The sequence below is a fragment of the Microcaecilia unicolor genome, chromosome 1 (assembly GCF_901765095.1).
Source record: "Microcaecilia unicolor chromosome 1, aMicUni1.1, whole genome shotgun sequence".
NCBI lineage: Eukaryota > Metazoa > Chordata > Amphibia > Gymnophiona > Siphonopidae > Microcaecilia > Microcaecilia unicolor.
Window position 1 is genome coordinate 136,283,253 of NC_044031.1, and position 18,496 is coordinate 136,301,748.

Genomic DNA, 18,496 nt, shown 5'->3' on the forward strand with positions numbered 1-18,496 from the left:
ATTTGTCCAGCATATGCATTAGAAACTTCGACAGAAATCCCCACACCTCCACAAACCTCCACAAACCAGGAGAATTAAAGTCAATCAGAAAAAAGAAAAATTCTAAACTAATACACAGTGTACACACATATACAGCAAATGTCAAAGACCCTCAGAAGTATAGCTCACCCATGACGCTAGCCAGAAATCTGGTTGCTAAAGAGGGTGGGTAAGTTTTTTCATTCATTGCATTCACACTGCAATCCAAGGCTCTTATGAGGAGTAGCCTAGTGGTTAGTGCAGTGGACTTTGATCCTGGGAAACTGAGTTCAATTCCCACAGCAGCTCCTTGTGACTCTGGGCAAGTCACTTAACCCTCAATTGCCCCTGGTACAAAATAAGTACCTGAATATATGTAAACCACTTTGAATGTAGTTGCAAAAACCTCAGAAAGGTGGTATATCAAGTCCCATTTCCCTTCCCCTTCCCTTCTCTTCACGATAAGCAGTGTGGCAAACAGACAAAACTTAGGGCCCTGTTTGCTAAGCCACACTGTAGGCGCGCTAACTTTTTAGCACGTGCTAATGCTAGAGACACCCATATATTCCTGTGGGTGTCTTTAGAGTTAGCGCCCACTAAAAAGTTAGCGCACCTACAGCGTGGCTTAGTAAACAGGGTCCTTAACTGAATACACTGTGAACAATCACGTAACATAACTTGTCTAATGTTGAAATGCTTCTAAAAATCCCAGAATACTGCCCCCCCCCATACTCAAATTACATACACTAAAAAAAACCGAGGTGCAAATTAGCAATTTACTAATATACTAAAAGAAAAAAAATATTTTTAATAATGCTTCCTTAAAAAAATAAAACAATTCTCCAATAATATGAAACCCATATTAATAATACAGAAATCCAGACTGCAGTAAAATAAGTGCTGCTCTTTGTTTCTAAATATTCACTATCTCTAAATTTTAAAATTTTAAAAGGGAATTCTCAGAGCTATAACTCATCCAAGCTGGGTTACCTACTCTCATAGGATAAAACCTTAGAGGATGGACAAATTTCTCTATCATTGAATATCCCCACCAAGAATATCAAATGTGAAGCACACCTTGTGCCTCCCTTGGATTTCTGTGTTCCATATGTTCCTCATAGAACTAAATCTTTTTAATATATAATACTTACTAGTGCTCATAACATTCCTGTTTCACCCCTCAAAATCTTTACTACACACACTTTGCTGTAATATGTTTTTTCATTCATTAGTATTACACTAAATAAAAAAGCGCCACTTATCTTAGGGCTGTCGAGTGAGTTCACCCCACCTGGCAGCCATTGCTGTACAAACAAAAAAACAGCACCACGGGCCTTTAAAATGGTAATTAAAGAACTTTGTTCCATTTTAAAGGCCCGTGGTATTAAAGAACTTTGTTCCATTTTAAAGGCCCGTGGTGCTGTTTTTTTGTTTGGACTTTAGTTTGTACTTTGTTCCCTCTCTTTTGTTATAGCCATTGCTGTACAAACACTTTCGATACCCACCAGAGCTAGTCTTACAGCGTCGATTACTTCCACTGACAGTGTAAAATAAAACCCTTTGAACTGTTCCTATAGTAAATACTTAATATATCTTCTCTTGAGAATGGTAATTTCCTTGTCATCAAGCAGATGAAGCCATTACGTATGGGTTGTGTCCATCAACCAGCAGGGGGAGATAGAGAGCACTGAACTTTTCACAGTGCCTCATGGCCAGCTAGCTCCACTGCCTCTTCAGTATTCTCTATCTCCCCAAGCAGGGTGGCTGCAGCTTCTTCGAGCTCCATCAAAAATCTGCCTGGGGGTGGCTCCTGGCTTGCCAGTTGTTAGCCGGGGTTTTAGAGGCTATAGCAGCTTCACTTTGAAGGCACATAGGTCAGCCCTTTCCCTGCCTTACCCATGCCCCCGTGGATGTGGACATATTAGCTTGCTTTTCCCTGTCCTTTCCCACTCAGTGGATGCAGGCACATTGGTTCGCCTTTCCCTGCCTTTCCCACTTACCTGAGCCTCCGGAGTGTTTTTATTTACCTCTTTTGCCTCTGCTTTCCTCACAGCGTTCAAAAATAAATAAATAATTAAAGTTGCGTCGCGCTTTAGCGCAGCGATCTTGGAAAAGAGGTTTTTTTCTTGAGGTTCTTCTGCAGGACTGGAGCTGTGATACTCGGTCTAGTGAGGTAAGAGTGTTTTCTGACTCCTCCGGGGTGGGTCCCCGATCGGGACATTTTTGGCGCGAACCGCCATTTTTGAATTTTACTGCTATTTTCGGCAATGGCTGCGGAGTCTGTAAAGCACTGCTCTAAATGTGGCAAGCGCAAATCAGCAGCGGGGCTCTGTAATTCGTGCTGTACAGACGGTAGAGCCAGCCTGAGCATGGCGAGCGGCGATCTTTTGCGCTCTGAGCTGGCAGGGGACGCCATTTTGGATCTTCCACATGGCGCGGCCTCCGTTGCGATGAGCCCTGAATCCGGGGGGGGGTCCTCTGAGTGAGGCTAATAATAGAGCTGATAACCCTGGGCAGGGTCCAGGTGGTCAGGGAGCGGTTTTCTCCCCTGATTTTGTTTTAATGCTGCATAGGGCGTACATGCTTGAGCTCTTCCACAGGGATCTTCGGACCCTTTGCCTGCCCCCCCGGTGGATCCTTGCCTTTTGGAGTTGGCTTTGCCTGTTTCTTATCCTCCTGATAAACGCAGAAGGGCTAATTCCCCTTCTGAGTGTGGCACACCCCCCTTCCCCCTCCCCCCCCCCCCCCCCCCCCCCCCCGTGGTCAGGCTATGAGGATTCTGAGGGGTCTGGCAGAACTTCAGGGGCTAAGGAGCCAGAGTCGGGTGCAGAATTGCCACAGGAGCTTGATGATCCGTCTGTGGTGAGGATTTTCCACCGCGAGGAGCTGCCAGCGCTTATTTCAGATGCCTTATAAGCCCTCTCGATTGAAGATCCTGGGAGTGGCACAGCCTCCTCTGTTAATCCAAGGATGGCTAGTACCAGAAAGCCTGCTCGAGCCTGTCCTTTGCATGACTCCATCCAAGAGCTTATTTCGGCTCAATGGGCTGACCTTTGAAGGTTGCCAGGGCTATGGGGCAATTATACCCTCTGAGTGAGGAACATTTGGCTCGCTTTGCAATGCCTAAAGTGGATGCCCTGGTCATGGCTATGACAAAGAGAACTACCCTCCCTGTTAAAGGAGGTGTTGCCCTGAAGGATATTCAAGACCGCAGGCTTGATTCAGCTCTGAAGCGGTCCTTTAATTTGGCAGGTCTCACTATTCGGGCGTCTGCATGCAGTTGTTATGCTGCTAGAGCCTGCCTGGCTTGGTTACAGCAGGCAGTGGAACAGCCCGGTGATGGAGCGGAGACCTTATCTGAAGTGGCTCCGCGGACGGAGTCGGCCTTGTCCTTTTTGGCTGACGCCCTTTATGATATGGTCAGAGCTTCGGCTAAACAAATGGCTGTAGCAGTGGCGGCTCACCGCACTCTTTGGCTACGACATTGGGCGGCGGACATGGCCTCTAAGCAAAGGTTGGTGAAGTTGCCCTTTCAAGGCCTTCTCCTGTTTGGTGTGGAGCTGGAAAACATTGTTAAAGGCCTGGGGGATTCCAAACCTCAGCGCTTGCCCGAAGATAGGCCGAAGCCTTCCTCTAAGGGTCAGGCGGTCCGCTCCTCTTACAGACTTCGCTTCCGTGAAGCTAGAAGGTACCGCCTGGGGCGTGCTGCTGGGTTCACTTCACGTGCCCGCTTTCAGCAGAGAAACTCCTTTCGCTCGGACAAACGTTCTGCAGCTGCCGGTTCAAGGCCTGGAGTTCAGGGGCGACCCTCTCAAAGATGGTGCGCCAGCCCCCTCCTTGTTTCCTGTCATGGAAGGAAGACTTTCCCTCTTTTTCGAGGAGTGGCCCAAAATCTCCACAGATCAGTGGGTCTTGGACCTGATCAGAGACGGATACCGAATAGAATTCGATGCCCCGGTGAGAGACGTGTTTGTGGAGTCCCGATGCGGTTCTGCCGCCAAACGGGCTGCGGTAGAGGAGACTTTGCACAGTCTGTGCCAGATAAGGGCTGTGACCCCGGTGCTTCCCGCCGAACAAGGTCTAGGCCGCTACTCCATTTACTTTGTGGTGCCACGAAAAGGCGGGTCTTTTCGCCCGATCCTGGACTTAAAAGAGCTAAACAAGTCCTTAAGAGTGCGGCATTTTCACATGGAAACCCTGCGCTCCGTCATTGCGGCGGTACAGCCAGGAGAGTTTCTCACGTCTCTGGACCTGAAAGAAGCTTACTTGCACATACCAATTTGGCCCCCGCACCAGAAGTTTCTGCGGTTTGCGGTGTTGGGAAAACATTTCCAGTTTCGGGCCTTGCCTTTTGGCCTCGCCACAGCTCCCCAAACCTTCTCCAAGGTAAAGGTGGTAGTAGCTGCCTTTCTCAGGCGAGAGGGTATCCGGATTCACCCGTACCTAGACGACTGGCTCATCAGAGCAGACTCAGAAAAAGAGAGTCATCTAGCTACAGCCAGAGTGGTTTCAGTCCTTCAATCTCTGGGCTGGGTCGTCAATATGGCCAAACGTTACCTGACCCCCTCGCAATCTCTAGAATATTTGGGGGCCAGGTTCGACACAGCCTCGGGCTATGTGTTTCTTCCCGAGCAAAGGCGGTGCAGAATCAGGTCTGTCTGCTCCTGAGGATGCCCCGCCCGCGAGCTTGGGACATTGTCCAGCTGTTGGGATCGATGACGGCCACCTTGGAAGTGGTGCCATGGGCGAGAGCACATCTGAGACCTCTACAGTATTCTCTACTTCAACGATGGTCTCCAGTATCTCAGGATTATCAGTGCAGACTTTCTTGGCTCCCTGCGGCCCGCCTCAGTATGGAGTGGTGGCTCTCGGACAGCATGTTGCGGCGGGGAATGCCGCTGGCGCTCCCCGATTGGTGCCTAGTGGTGACAGATGCCAGCCTGAAGGGCTGGGGCGCACATTGCCAGGGGAAGCATGCCCAGGGTCTGTGGATGCCCGACGAGTCGGAGTGGTCTATCAACCGCCTGGAGTTGAAAGCGGTGTTTCTGGCTCTTCTGGCCTTTCAAGTGACCCTGGAAGGATTGGCTGTCCGAGTGATGTTGGACAACACGACAGCAGTGGCCTACATACATCGACAAGGCGGCACTCAGAGCAGAACTCTAGCCGTGCAGGCCGAACAAATTTGCCACTGGGCCGAGCTGCATCTACAGTCCCTGTCAGCAGCTCACATTGCAGGTCAGAGCAACGTGCAAGCCGACTATCTAAGCAGGCATCAGATCGATCCAGCGGAGTGGGAACCAGCAGACGATGTATTCCTGCAGATATGTGCCAAATGGGGCAAGCCAGTGATGGATCTTATGGCGACCAGTTCTAATGCCAAAGTCCCATGCTTCTTCAGCAGACGGGAGTGATCCTCGCTCTGCCGGGTTGGATGCCTTGGCTCAACCCTTCTCCCTGGGCTTGCTGTATGTCTTCCCTCCGTGGCCCTTGATAGGGCGAGTGCTCCTGCGGATTCGGCTGCATCCAGGAGAAGTGGTGTTCATTGCCCCGGATTGGCCCAGGAGGCCTTGGTATGCGGACCTCCGACAGATGCTGTTGGAGGCTCCCTTTTCGTTACCTCTGGTTCCGCACCTGTTGTCACAGGGTCTGGTGGCCATGGAGGACGCCTGCCGCTTTGGTCTTATGGCATGGCGATTGAGAGGGCGCAATTGAGAGATAAAGGCTACTCAAATAAGGTAATTTCCACTCTCCTGCAGGCCCGTAAGCGCTCCACTTCCATGGCTTATGCCAGGATTTGGCGCCAGTTTGAAGTCTGGTGTGTTTCAAGAGCGCTTTCTCTGTTGCGGGCTCCTGTCTCGCCGATTCTGGACTTTTTGCAGGATGGTGTACACAAAGGCTTGGCCTATAATTCCCTGCGGGTGCAAGTGGCAGCATTGGCCTCCCTGCGTGGCAAGGTTGAAGGCGTGTCCTTAGCTGCTCATCCAGATGTGGCATGGTTTCTTAGAGGGGTGCTTCAGCTCTGTCCTCCCGTGCGGGCACCTTGTCCAGCTTGGAACCTGGGGTTAGTATTGAAGGCCCTTCAGGGGGCTCCCTTTGAACCACTTCGGCATGCTTCAGAGAAAGATTTGACACTGAAGGCCGTCTTTTTAGTAGCCATTACCTCGGCGAGACGGGTGTCAGAGCTCCAGGCGCTGTCCTGTCGAGACCCTTTTCTGCAATTCTCAGAGTCAGGGGTCACGGTTCGGACCGTGCCTTCCTTCATGCCTAAGGTGGTTTCAGCGTTTCACCTAAACCAGCCTGTTTTTCTTCCCTCCTTTGTTGAGGAGGAGTTTCCAGATTCATTTAGGCAGTTGCACCTTTTGGATGTGCGCAGGACTCTGTTGCAGTATCTGCAAATTACAAATTCTTTCAGGACCTCTGATCATCTTTTTGTGCTGTTTGCAGGTCCTCGCAGAGGGTCTTCAGCGTCTAAAGCCACTATTGCCCGTTGGCTCAAAGAAGCTATCTTTTCAGCATATCTGCTGTCTGGCCGGGCTCCGCCTGAAGCCTTTAAGGCACATTCCACAAGAGCGATTTCCTCTTCCTGGGTGGAAACTGGAGCACTATCTCTTCATGAGATTTGCAGTGCTGCAACATGGGCTTCTAAGCTCTCTTTCGCCCAACATTACAGGCTGGATGTGGCTGTCAGGAGGATGCGCGTTTTGGAGCACAGGTGCTAGCGCGTGGTGTGGCTTGTTCCCATCCTATTTAGGGATTGCTTTGTTACATCCCATACGTAATGGCTTCATCTGCTTGATTACAAGGAAGGGAAAATTAGGCTCTTACCATGATAATTTTCTTTCCTTTAGTCATAGCAGATGAAGCCATGAGCCCTCCCTGTATGATTGTCTGTATTGCAGTGATTCTGATTTTAGGTGCTGTTCTTGTTTCCTGAAGTTATATTCCTTCCTTGGGGAGTCGGAAAACAGTCTTCAGGATTCTTGTTACAGTTATAGGAGGATGAGTTCATTCCCTCCAGTTCATGCTTTGGGAGGATGAGTTTATTCTCTCCAGGAGGATGCAAGTATTCCCTCCGTTTATACAAAGTGGAGGATGAGTTTATTCCCTCCAGGAGGATGAGTTCATTCCCTCCTTTTTTGAGTTTATGCCCTTGTTAAGGGGCCATCGTTCGCTGTGAGGAAAGTTCATGTTATTCCCATTGCGGTTTGCCATACTGCTTTGGAAGCTTCAAATACTGAAGAGGCAGTGGAGCTAGCTGGTCATGAGGCACTGTGAAAAGTTGAGTGCTCTCTATCTCCCCCTGCTGGTTGATGGACACAACCCATACATAATGGCTTCATCTGCTATGACTAAAGGAAAGAAAATTATCATGGTAAGAGCCTAATTTTCCCATTTATTGCTGATATCTGGATAGCTTTGGACAGCTGGCAGGACTGGTCTTAGAAAGTTCAGGGCCCTGTGCAGATCGATTTGGTGGGGCCCCATCCTAGCCCTGCCCCATCCTAGCTCCGCCCCTATTGACAAGATTATTAATACAAAAATTTTTATTTATGAAATTTCAAATAAAGACAAATTATTGAGGCTCAGACTTTGATTATGTTGTTCTTCCATTCCAACCCCCCCCCCCCCCCCCCAATTTAGTACTTACTCTTTTCTGTCCTTAGTGGTCTTGTTCTGCTAAAGTGAGTGCTGCCTGGAACTCTCTGCTGCGGCCCGCCCTTGAGGAAGGAAGTTACATCGGGGGTGGGCCGCACGGCAGACAGAAGTTCCGGCATCAACAACCGCATCATCAGCGGAAAAGGCGGGTGGGGCGTCAATTCAGGAGGACTGATAAGTGCCACAGTTGCTTGATGTATCGGCATGGCAGAGCAGCAAAGACATGCTCAGGCAGCGCAGTGTAGCAGCAGACATTGTTACGGCGGGCCAGTGGCAAGAGTGGGGTGATGGGTGGCGAGGCAGCCTGCACATTCAGAGAGTCAGGTGAGAAATTGCATTGTAAGTGGGCTGGGGACGAGGCAGATGGAGTTTAATCGCAGCACAACAGGGACTTGACCAGCCATAGGGCCCCTTTGAGTTTGAGGCCCTGTGCAGTTGCCCCTGCCTAAGACCAGCCCTGACAGCTGGGTTTCTGTCCCGAGTTATTCGTATACTAGCTGTAAATGCCGCTGCTCTCCAGATCAACTCTGGCTCTGCCCAAGCCCCAACCCCGACCACCATAGTGTTCAAAGTTGGGCACCCAGTTTATATGTCAGTTGTGCATGCAACTTAATTTAATAATTGGCTGGTAATTGGAGTTAACAGCCAGTTATTGGCTTAATAGGTATTAATGGGTATTCATTGGCACCAGTTGGCATTTGCACATTTAACGAACCTTAGATGCTATTCTAGAAGCTGCATGCTTATTTTCTTTCACGTTTATCTTCTAGGGAGTATGACCATAGGAAGGGCGTGGGTGGGTCAGGGACATGCTTAGGAGTTACTTGCTCGTGTTATGGAATACTAAGGGTTATGTGCCTAACTGCCAAATGCTAGGTGCGAACATTTACACCAGGCTTTGACGTGGCATAAATGCTGGTGTGAAACTGCAGACTTAGGCTAGTGTTCTGTAATGGTTGTTTCACATGGAACTGCCGTTATAGAATTTGTGCTCAGCACACATTATCCCAGCGCCTAAATTTTGACAACATTTATAGAATTTACCCCTCTGTGGGTAGCACCTGGGTGGTTTGCACAGATGTTCAGCAGGGCTATCCATATAGTGGCACTGAAAATCCCTGAATGACTCGGGTTAGCACCACTTGCATCTTTCTGGATAAGTAGTACTGAGTATGGGCCCATGTGATTTTGAATAGAACATTTCCCCCCTTTTAATAGAGCTAAATAACCTTGAACTCCCGTTTTACAGAGTTCACTGAAGCCTTCCCAGAATCAGAAAGACCGGATGCCAAAGCAGTGAAAACACGTGTTCAACTCGCCATGAGGAATAAACGGCAGAAACCTTCCAGAGGAAGACTGTGCGACAGCATCAGTTCCACCGACGGAGAGGACAGCCTGGAAAGGAAGGTAAGCAGACCAGCTCTTTCCTTCGTCTATTTTTACACTTCACAACTTCTGGGGTCTGCTTCATTCCACATTCTCATCTTTTCTGTGTAGTTCTGTTTTAAGTCATCTGTGTGTTGTCGCTTGCCGTAAGGGGATGAGTGGTGGGCCAGGACAGTCCAGTCACCTTGGAGGCCACACATCTATTTTGTCTCACTGGGGACAGCACACGTTACCAGCTCATGAGTTAGATTACCCCTTTGTCCCCGTCAGTGTTATGAATTAACAGTTGCTGTGCACATGGGTATGTGAAACTCCTTAACTACACTTGTAAATTAGAAAGCAGAAGATCAGAAACATGGAACTGTATTCTGTAATTATTTTTTATGTATTATGTGGCTCACTTATCTTGGGTAATGTTGTAAGTCGGGGTGTACTGAATTTCATAGTCTGGCCTTAGCCAACTAGTCTTAGTTTTTTTTTGTCCAACAATAAATAACATATTTGTAATGTTGACATGCTGCTTGAGGTGTTTAGCACTGCCTTTCTGGCCAGGGCTTTAGTGTCGGTATTGTAGACATGTGCTGCACACCTTCCTGCGCAAAAGCGTCTCAACTAGTAAGATCTGTTCACATTAAGGGACACAGTGATAACTACTATTTCCACAAAAAAAAATTATTTTCCAGCTTGAAACACAACTACCAAATGCTAGCTCAGTCATTAGGTGTTCTGTCAGATCCTTGAAATTTAACATTCAGTACACCCCGCGGTTTAAGTATCACTAATTGTATGACATAGAAATGCTATGAATGCTAATGGCATTTGTTTTTTTGTTTTGGTTTTTATGCATGCATGAAAAAAGTTGTTCATGACTTCGTAATAAAAAATGTTACCTCAGAGCAAGTGTTGCTTAGAATTGTTACCAGACGGCATAACCTACTTATGAATCTCTTGTACCAACAGACACCACACAGTTACGGTAGTCCCATGCACTTTGCAAATTCACCCCTCCCCGTGTCTGTGACAGCGTGCTCCCCAGCATCAGACTCTGGGGCTTCCTCCCTGTCCCCAGGGGCTGGCAGCTCAGCATTCTCTAATGACTACACAGCCGAAAAGCAAGAGGATGAGCGGCAGCACACAGGAGGTACACTTTCCCAGTATGCTCTAGGAGTCCGTTTCCTCTCCTCCCAAATTCTTTGAGTTTTGAAGCCTCTTCTTTGCATCATCCAGCCAACAAACATGTTGGTCAGGCTGCAGTTATAGTGTATTTCAAGTCTCCATTAGTAGTTTGCAGTTTGAGCGAGTATCTGTATTCATTGTGGTAACTCTGTTGTAGTAACTCAGAGGCTGGGAAGAACCATTAAGGAGGTCATATTAGAAGCTTCTACATATGAGGATTGGCTACACATGTAAATGGCAATTTCAGAGAGCCACTTTTTACACATATAGCAGAGATTTCAAGGGGGCACGTTATGACACTGGTTTGGGCATGCTGAAAATTTAAACAATCTCTTCATCGGAAGGAAACACCTGAGAATCATTATGGGCACTAAACAGTACTCGTCAAGTGGTCTATCATCGGAAATAAACCTTCCTGTATTTTTTAGAAAAAGGTGCAAATTTGTATGGGTTAAATGTAGAACTTAACATTCATTTCTGATAGCATAATGCTCTGGTTCCCCTAACACTGGTCAGTATTTCACAATTCAAATCCCACTGCTTCAGGGAACTCCTCGGACCACAGCTCAATTCTACAAAAAAAAACCAAGAATTATTCTGGGCACAACTAATCTCTCATTTAGGGGCCCTTTTACTAAGGTGCGTAGAAAAATGGGCTGCGCTGGTGTAGGCGCATGTATTGGATGCGTGCAGATCCATTTTTCAGCGCACCTGCAAAAAAGGCTTTTTTTTGTGGTCAAAAATTGACGTGCAGCAATATTAAAACAAGCGCACACCCATTTTGGGCCTGAGACCTTACCACCACCCATTGACTTAACGGTAAGGTCATGTACTCTGCCAATTACCGCCCGGTTATCACTTTTGTCAAAAATAGAATTACCACCTGGGGCACGCGTTAACCGGGCATTAGTTCTAATTTGGATGCGCGTAGGTTCCTACATGCCTTAGTAAAAGGGCCCCTTAAATTCCTCACCCCCCTGGTTACAAAGTCTCGCTAGCGGCTGGTGGTGTGATAACACCTACACAGCCCATTCACTTCGAATGGGCTGTGTCTGCATTGCTGAGCGGCAGCCAATAGCACGGCTTTGTAAACAGGGGCTTCAGTTTGTTCTGTATTCAAACATACTCACTCCGTGCATCTTTTCACACTGACTCCTCCTGTGAACTCCCCAAATGGCAGCCTGGCATATTTAAATTCTCCAATAACTGCCCAAAACTAATGAGTAGAGTATTATGCTGTGAACACTGAAATGTAATTTCTGCATTTAACACATAATGTAAAGCTCATAATGATTCTGAGGTTTTTCCTTCCATTTAAAGGACCCTTTTACTGTACTGTGTTAAGCACTAAAACACAATTAACGCTAGAAAAAAGACTTACTGCAAAATGCATTAAAGCGTTTTGCAGTAATTTGTCTGTCAGCACATGCTAATCAAGCACTTTTTAATTTTTTTTATTTTTCGGGAGGGGGCGTGTCATAGGCAGAGAATGAACATGGAAGCATTATTTTAGCTAGCATGTTCTGATTAGCACACGCTAACTGGATAATGCAGACTAAAACAGTACCTGCAAAATACAAATTGAAAACACAGTAAATTTGGACTTAGTATGCAGGAAGGTCTCACGTTAGCATGCTGTAAACCCAGATTTTGTTGTAGCTTTGTAAAAGGGTGTCTATGAGATTCTAGAAATATGCAACATAGACCTTATATAACATGGGATCACTTACAATGTGGTCAAGGGGTGGGCCCCTTCTTTTCTTTTTGCTATTACTTACAATTTTTTGGCCCCCGTATAACACGGATTCACTTACAATGCAGTCAAATATTTTGGTCCCAGACATTAGCATTCTGGGGTCTGCAGTGTATAAGAAAATAAAGAAGTTTTGTATGACCAGTGTTCCTGTGATTCTTTATCTAGTGCAGTTTAAGTGTACAGTTGGTTATTTATAGCAGTGCTCCACTCCTCCCCAGTGCTGAAAATTTATACCTGCATTTCCTATTTTACCACAGGAACACATTATATATTATTAAAAACTTCCCTATCAGCTTTTGAAACAACTCCAAGGTACGCTTAGATTTTATAAAAGTGCTTTTTTCAGCCAAGACTCCAGGGGTCCTTTTACTATGCCACGGTAAAAGGTGGCCTGTGGTAGTGTGGGTGTGTGTTTTTGGCGCACGCTGCACCATTTTTTTTACGTGGCTGGGGAAAAAGGTGGTTTTTTAACGGGGGCAGTAAATGACCGTGCGCTAAAATTAAAAGTATCGCTTGGCTATTTACTGCCTGAGCCCTTACTGCAACCCATTAACCTAGCGTTAAGGGCTTGCACGCTACACACATGGTACTCATGCAGCATGCACCAATGTGGCCGTGCTGCCGAATACCACCTGGAATGCCCCCCCCCCCCCCCCGCGGTAGAAAATAGAAAAAATATGTTATACCGCAGGAAACACCGTGTGCCAACTTCGAAATTACCGCCAGGTGGGCGTGCTAATCAGGTGGTAGTGTCTGGCATGTGCTACAAGTGTGGTAGCCCTACCGCCGCTTTGTAAAAGGGCCCCTAAATGAGGGATTAAGGGAGTTATTTTCCTTAATTCACTGTTTTTTTATTTTTACCTAAAAAAAAAAGTCTTGTTTCACTGGTTCATTGGTGCCACTTGTACATATAGGTCGTTGGAGCTGGGCTATATATAATCAAAAGAAGCTGCAGAGTGATGCAGATATTTTTTCTATATTTATTTTTCTAAAGTTGCTGCTCCCTGCTCTACGTGGCAACAAGTAAACAATTATATGCCAACATCTTTTATATATATATTTTACAAAAGCTCAGCATGCAGCAGAGCCTTTTGTAGAATACTGAGGACTCCATTTCCCATGTACAATCCCTCTGCAAAATGGAACTTCACGTGGCTTAGAGGTGAAACTGTGCTTTGACGTTTCAGTCACAGAATGTAGGTAGATTTTATTGGAGAAAAATTAGCAGTAATGGTGACGAAACCCTTCTGTTCCCACAATGGAACTGACTGTCATGGAGCTGAGTAAACAATAGTTTGATTGCAGGAGGTTTTATATAGTAAAACTGGGATCTAGTACAGTGTAGGGTAGTTCGTTTCCTTGTAGGTGGACTGGAGGAAGGTGAAAGTGGTCATTGTACATGCTACAAGGCTTGAAAAGAATAGGTCTATGAGGTTAAAAAAAAAGAATGAGAATTTTCTACAGCAAATCCAGAAAGCAATTACTTTCTTATACCTTAGGATCCCAACAGTGAGGAAGTTTATCAATAGCCATTAGAGTCCTGGGTCATCAGAGAAGAGACTGCTTTTAAGCAATTTGTTCCTGCGCTCTGTCTCAAATCAGTATAACCACAACCAGCGTCATGTAGCAGTTCTAATAGTTGTTAACTTCTGTTATCACACCAGCAGGTCTTGCTACATAGAGAATTCTGTGTGTTCATCCTACGCCTTTTTGAATTCTGTCACTGTTTTTTCCCGTCACCTCCACAGTGGCATCTCTAGACAGAAAAATCTGGGGTGGCAACAGGGGGACAAGCTATATATGGAGGGGTGGCAGGCCAAAATGACATTTCCGCACATCAGAGCTAGTGGAGGGGAGGTATTGAAGCTGCTGCACTAATGGAGGGGAAGAGAGGAAACTGTTGGACCAGAGTGGGCCTTGTGCTCAGGACTGTTTTTACCCAAAGTGTGGGGGCAGTCCTGCGTCTCTCTGTGGCCTTGGAAGGAGGTACCTGCAAGCCATACAGTGTTTTCAATACTTTGTCAGTCATACCTTCAGGAGTGATTCAAAACAATCTGCTGCTCTAGATAGGGAGCTGGGAATCTCCTCACTTAGAACACTGGTCACCTGAAGAAAAAAGAAAGTAACGGAAGGGGAAAGGGGGGACTTGATTACAGCTGAGGCAGCGGCAGGAGCACTCATAGGCTGCCTGTGGCTGCACCGGGACTTCCTCCCATCCTTCACAACACAGGAAGTTGTGTCAGAAGGGGCGGGAGGGTTCAGGGAGGAAGTGTTGGTGCAGGCCGCAGGCATCCTATGAGTGCCAGTGCCGCTGCCCAGGTGAAGACTGCAGCTAAGAGGATTTTAGGGTGGGGTGGGAGGGGCTAGGTCTGACAGGGGGTGTATGCCACTGACGCACCACACCACTGGCATACATAGAGAACAGTGCTTAGCTGCAAAATGGTCATCTATGTATATTCACACCACCTCCTCCAGCTCCTTCTAGAATTAACCCCTTTCTATATAGAATATCAGCCTCTAAGAGCTTATTCTGTCATTTCCCATGTGTCACATATTTGTTTTCTTGCTTTTCTAAAGTGTTTTTTAAAATTTATTTATCAATATTTCAATCATTAAACAAGCAAAAGAATACTACTTGTACAGAAAAGCATGATAACATTAAGCATATAACAATATTAAATAAAGCATTAAAGAAATGAAAGAAAAAGAAAAACTTTTCCATTAATCACATTCAAGTCCACAAATAGACTCCAAGATTCCAAACAGTGGAAAATTAAGGAAATTGCAAATGCAAATTATGACCTAACGTGCCCCTAGAATCCTATTATAATACGAACACTAGGTAGATCACCACCCAGTGTTCCGTTTAGATGATACAAATGCTGCAAGATGGGAGGATTCATAGAAAACATATTTAACCGATCGGCATCTGATCACACATTTACAAGGATAGTGTAAGAAAAACGTAGCCCCCAACTGAAACAGATCCGGTTTCATTAGAAGAAATTGCTGACGTCTTTTCTGGGTATCCCTTGACGCATCCGGGAAAATTTGAATTCAGACCCATGAAAATCTTTTCCTTATTTTTAAAAAACATTCTCATTATCCACGTTTTATCTGGTGCCAATACCACTGTGGCTATCAAAGTTGATGCAGTAACTAAATCTGTGTCCGAAGTTTCTAGAAACATGGAAACATCCAACATCTGCTTATCTTGGGGTTGCTGGTTATCTACAAGTTAATAACACTTGCAACCATTTTTATTTTACACATCTGTACGATTTGTACTTTGTGATGGCTTGCTTATTGTAGTCTTTGCATATCACAATCCTTCTCAGGGTGGCAGATGCCTGCACTTGCATTTTCCTTTCCCTTTTTTCTGAATACTTTGCTTTCTACTTTTGTGCACAGTTTCCATCACATCTAAAAGGAATTTTTACTATGTGTCGCTTGCCTTGCTACAGTCTCAGATACTTAAGAGATATCCTACTGCAGTGCCAATGTACTCCCTGCTTCTAGAAATGTCTGTCTCAGATTTAACCAGTATAGATAGATGAAATCTCTATCAACTGTGTTACAAAGCATGCTTTTTTCTTTCTTAAACTGGTGACAGACTGATCAGTGGCCCACTTTCTCTTTGGCTTATTTGTCCGAACATCTTTTTGCATGTCTCTTAATTGGATAGTGTTATTGACAAGTGGGCAAACACATTTTTCATACCTAAGGTGATTGGCCCAGTTCTCCATGTGGTCAATGAGGATGGCCCGCTCAATCTGCAAAGTTCATTGGCTTTTAGTTTAGTCCACTTGTCCATAGGTAAATATCGATGTCTAGATCCAAAAAGCCACAAAATTGAGGGTTAGCTCACTAGTCCATAAGACCATCCAAGTGTCATTAGAAAGTATTTGTTGCACTGTTTATGTGCTTCATCACACTTGTCCTTTGCTCCTAATATCTAAATTATGTATTTCCTACACCGCCTTAGCAGTGCATTGAAGTACTGTGTATTCCTCCCCTTCATTCACTATCTTCCTACTTGACTGAGCAACCAAATTCTATCAGGTCAATATTCAGAATGATTTGCCTGCTTTTCAGAGGAAGGGAAAAGTAAATATCTAAGGGACCCTTTTACTAAAGCTTAGCTTGCACTAAATGCTGCACATTCTATTTTATACCTATGGGCCATGTGGCACTTAGCACATGCTAATGTCCATTAGTACACGATAAGGGAGTCTTTTACTAAGCCACGGTATCATTTTTAGATTGCGGTAGAAATCAGCCAACGATAAACACTGAGATGCCCATATGGGCCTTTCAGCATTTACCGCCAGCTGATTTCTAGTGCGAGCTAAAAACACTACTGCAGCTTAGTAAAAGACCCCCTAAACAATTGTAATTGGATAAACTGCAAACTGGAGAATTTTCTCTTTAGTAAGAACTGTTCCAGTCTCTTGTATTGTCCATGATTTCTTCTAGAGAGACTGGTATGTCAACAAGAGTGCCATTGTTAGGTGCAAAATGTTAATAAATGTCATTGTATTTGTGTTTCTAGATAGACAGTAGTAATTAGCCATCAGTAGTTCTATATTTTACCGAAAGAGATCAATAAATTAGAAAAGGTTCAAAGAAGAGTGACCAAAATGATAAGGGGATTGAACTCCTTCCATATGAGGAAAGGCTAAAGAGGTTAGGGCTCTTCAGCTTGGAAAAGAGGTGGCTGAGAGGAGATATGATTGAGGTCTATTAAATCCTGAGTGGTGTAGTAGGGGTAGAAGTGAATCGATTTTTCACTCTTTCAAGAAGTACAAAGACCAGGGAGCACTCAATGAAGTTACATAAAATACTTTTATAACAAATAGGAGGACATATTTTTCATTCAAAGAATAGTTAAGCTCTGGAACTCGTTGCTGGAAGATATGGTAACAACGGTTAGCCTATCTGGGTTTTAAAAAGTTTTGAACAAGTTCCTGGAGGAAAAGTCCATAACCTGTTATTGAGACAGACATGGTGAAAGCCATTGCTTGCCCTGGGATTGGTAGCATGGAATGTTGCTACTAATTTGGTTTCTACCAGGTATTTGTAACCTGGATTGGCCACTGGTTGAAGCAGGATACTGGGCTAAATGGATCATTGGTCTAACCCAGTATGGCTATTTTTATGCTCTTATGTTCTTTAAAGCCATCACACAACTCTTCCGTTGTACGATTCCTTTATGTGGTCCTACAACATGAACCTTATCCTACCACAACATCACCTTGTATTTGTTTACTCCGGAGTCTGCAAACTGCTCTCCGGCACTATGAAAGGCACTTTGAGTCTACAAATAGGTGGGAAAATGTGGGATACAAATGTAACAAATAAAAATAATAAAGTGGAGACTTTTATCCATGATGTCAGTGAAAAGTCCAGAATGAGCTTGAAAGTGCTACTTATGAACTCCCCTCCTGAAAATGAAGGATATTTTTATAGCAAGTCTACAATAGCAGTAAGCTCACAGCATTAATAAGCTCATGCAAGACAGTACAGTTTAATCAAATCTGCTCATTTACATTTTAATAAGAGACGAAGGAAAACCCATATTTCTCCCCTCCCCCTCCCCCTCCCCCATTAGATACCTGATTTACAGGTTGAAGCACCAGACTTACTAATGGCTTCTCCATATCTCAGTATAGAGAGAAAAGGCCTTACACTACTCATTTCTTCAGCACTGCTCAGTATTCAGCACGTTCATAGATGCAGCACTTTGTAACATGCTGCATTTAACGGCATTTCCACTCCCTAGTGGCTGCTTTATGCACGTCATTTTATCTGCATTAAGAGTTCAGTTGTTTCAGTGATAAATATTTAGCTGTGCAAGCGATAAATGTAAGTTTTGCATGGTTTTATACTTATATAGATACATAGAGGGGCATTTTCAATATGACGTCCAAATCCGATTTTGGACATTTTGCGAAAAAACATCCAAAAATTCAGTGCCAAACATGGCATTTGAAAAATTGCCCTATTTTAGACATTTTGTTTTTTGCTCAGTGCGTCTTTCTTTTAGGGCCATTTTCAAGCAAAAAATGTCCCAAGGGGAAAACCTCACAAAAACAAGCCATTGGGATGTCTGAGGGCCAGCAGTCCTACTAGATTGGCCACACAGACATCCCAGCAGAGCAGTGGGGCAGCCCAGGGGGCACTGCAGTGAACTTCACATAATAGGTCTCAGATACACATCTCACTGTTACCCCTTTGTATTGTATGGTGAGCCCACCAAAAACCTACTGTACCCAACTGTACACCACTACAATAGTCCTTATGCCTGCACCCTGCAGGTGTCATCTATACGTGAGTTCAGTTGGTATTTTGTGGGTTTTGGGGTGCTCGCACTTTCCATCATAAGTCTACTAGTTAAGAGTAGGATATAGCCCTCGGTCTCCTTCTCTACAGTCCACTGCACCGACCACTAGGCTACTCTAGGGACCTGTTTGCTGCTCTAAGAGGAAAACCCATTATATCTGT

General features: G+C 45.3%; 1 protein-coding gene across 1 annotated transcript in view; it reads left to right on the forward strand.

The window, feature by feature from the left end:
• The window catches only part of PPP1R9A (protein phosphatase 1 regulatory subunit 9A), a 364,256-nt gene that overhangs the window by 298,136 nt on the left and 47,624 nt on the right, over window positions 1-18,496 (forward strand). The window contains exons 14-15 of the mRNA XM_030200679.1: window positions 8,924-9,081; window positions 10,021-10,201. Of these exons, the coding sequence (XP_030056539.1) occupies window positions 8,924-9,081; window positions 10,021-10,201 (339 nt within the window). The remainder of the gene's footprint in view (window positions 1-8,923; window positions 9,082-10,020; window positions 10,202-18,496) is intronic.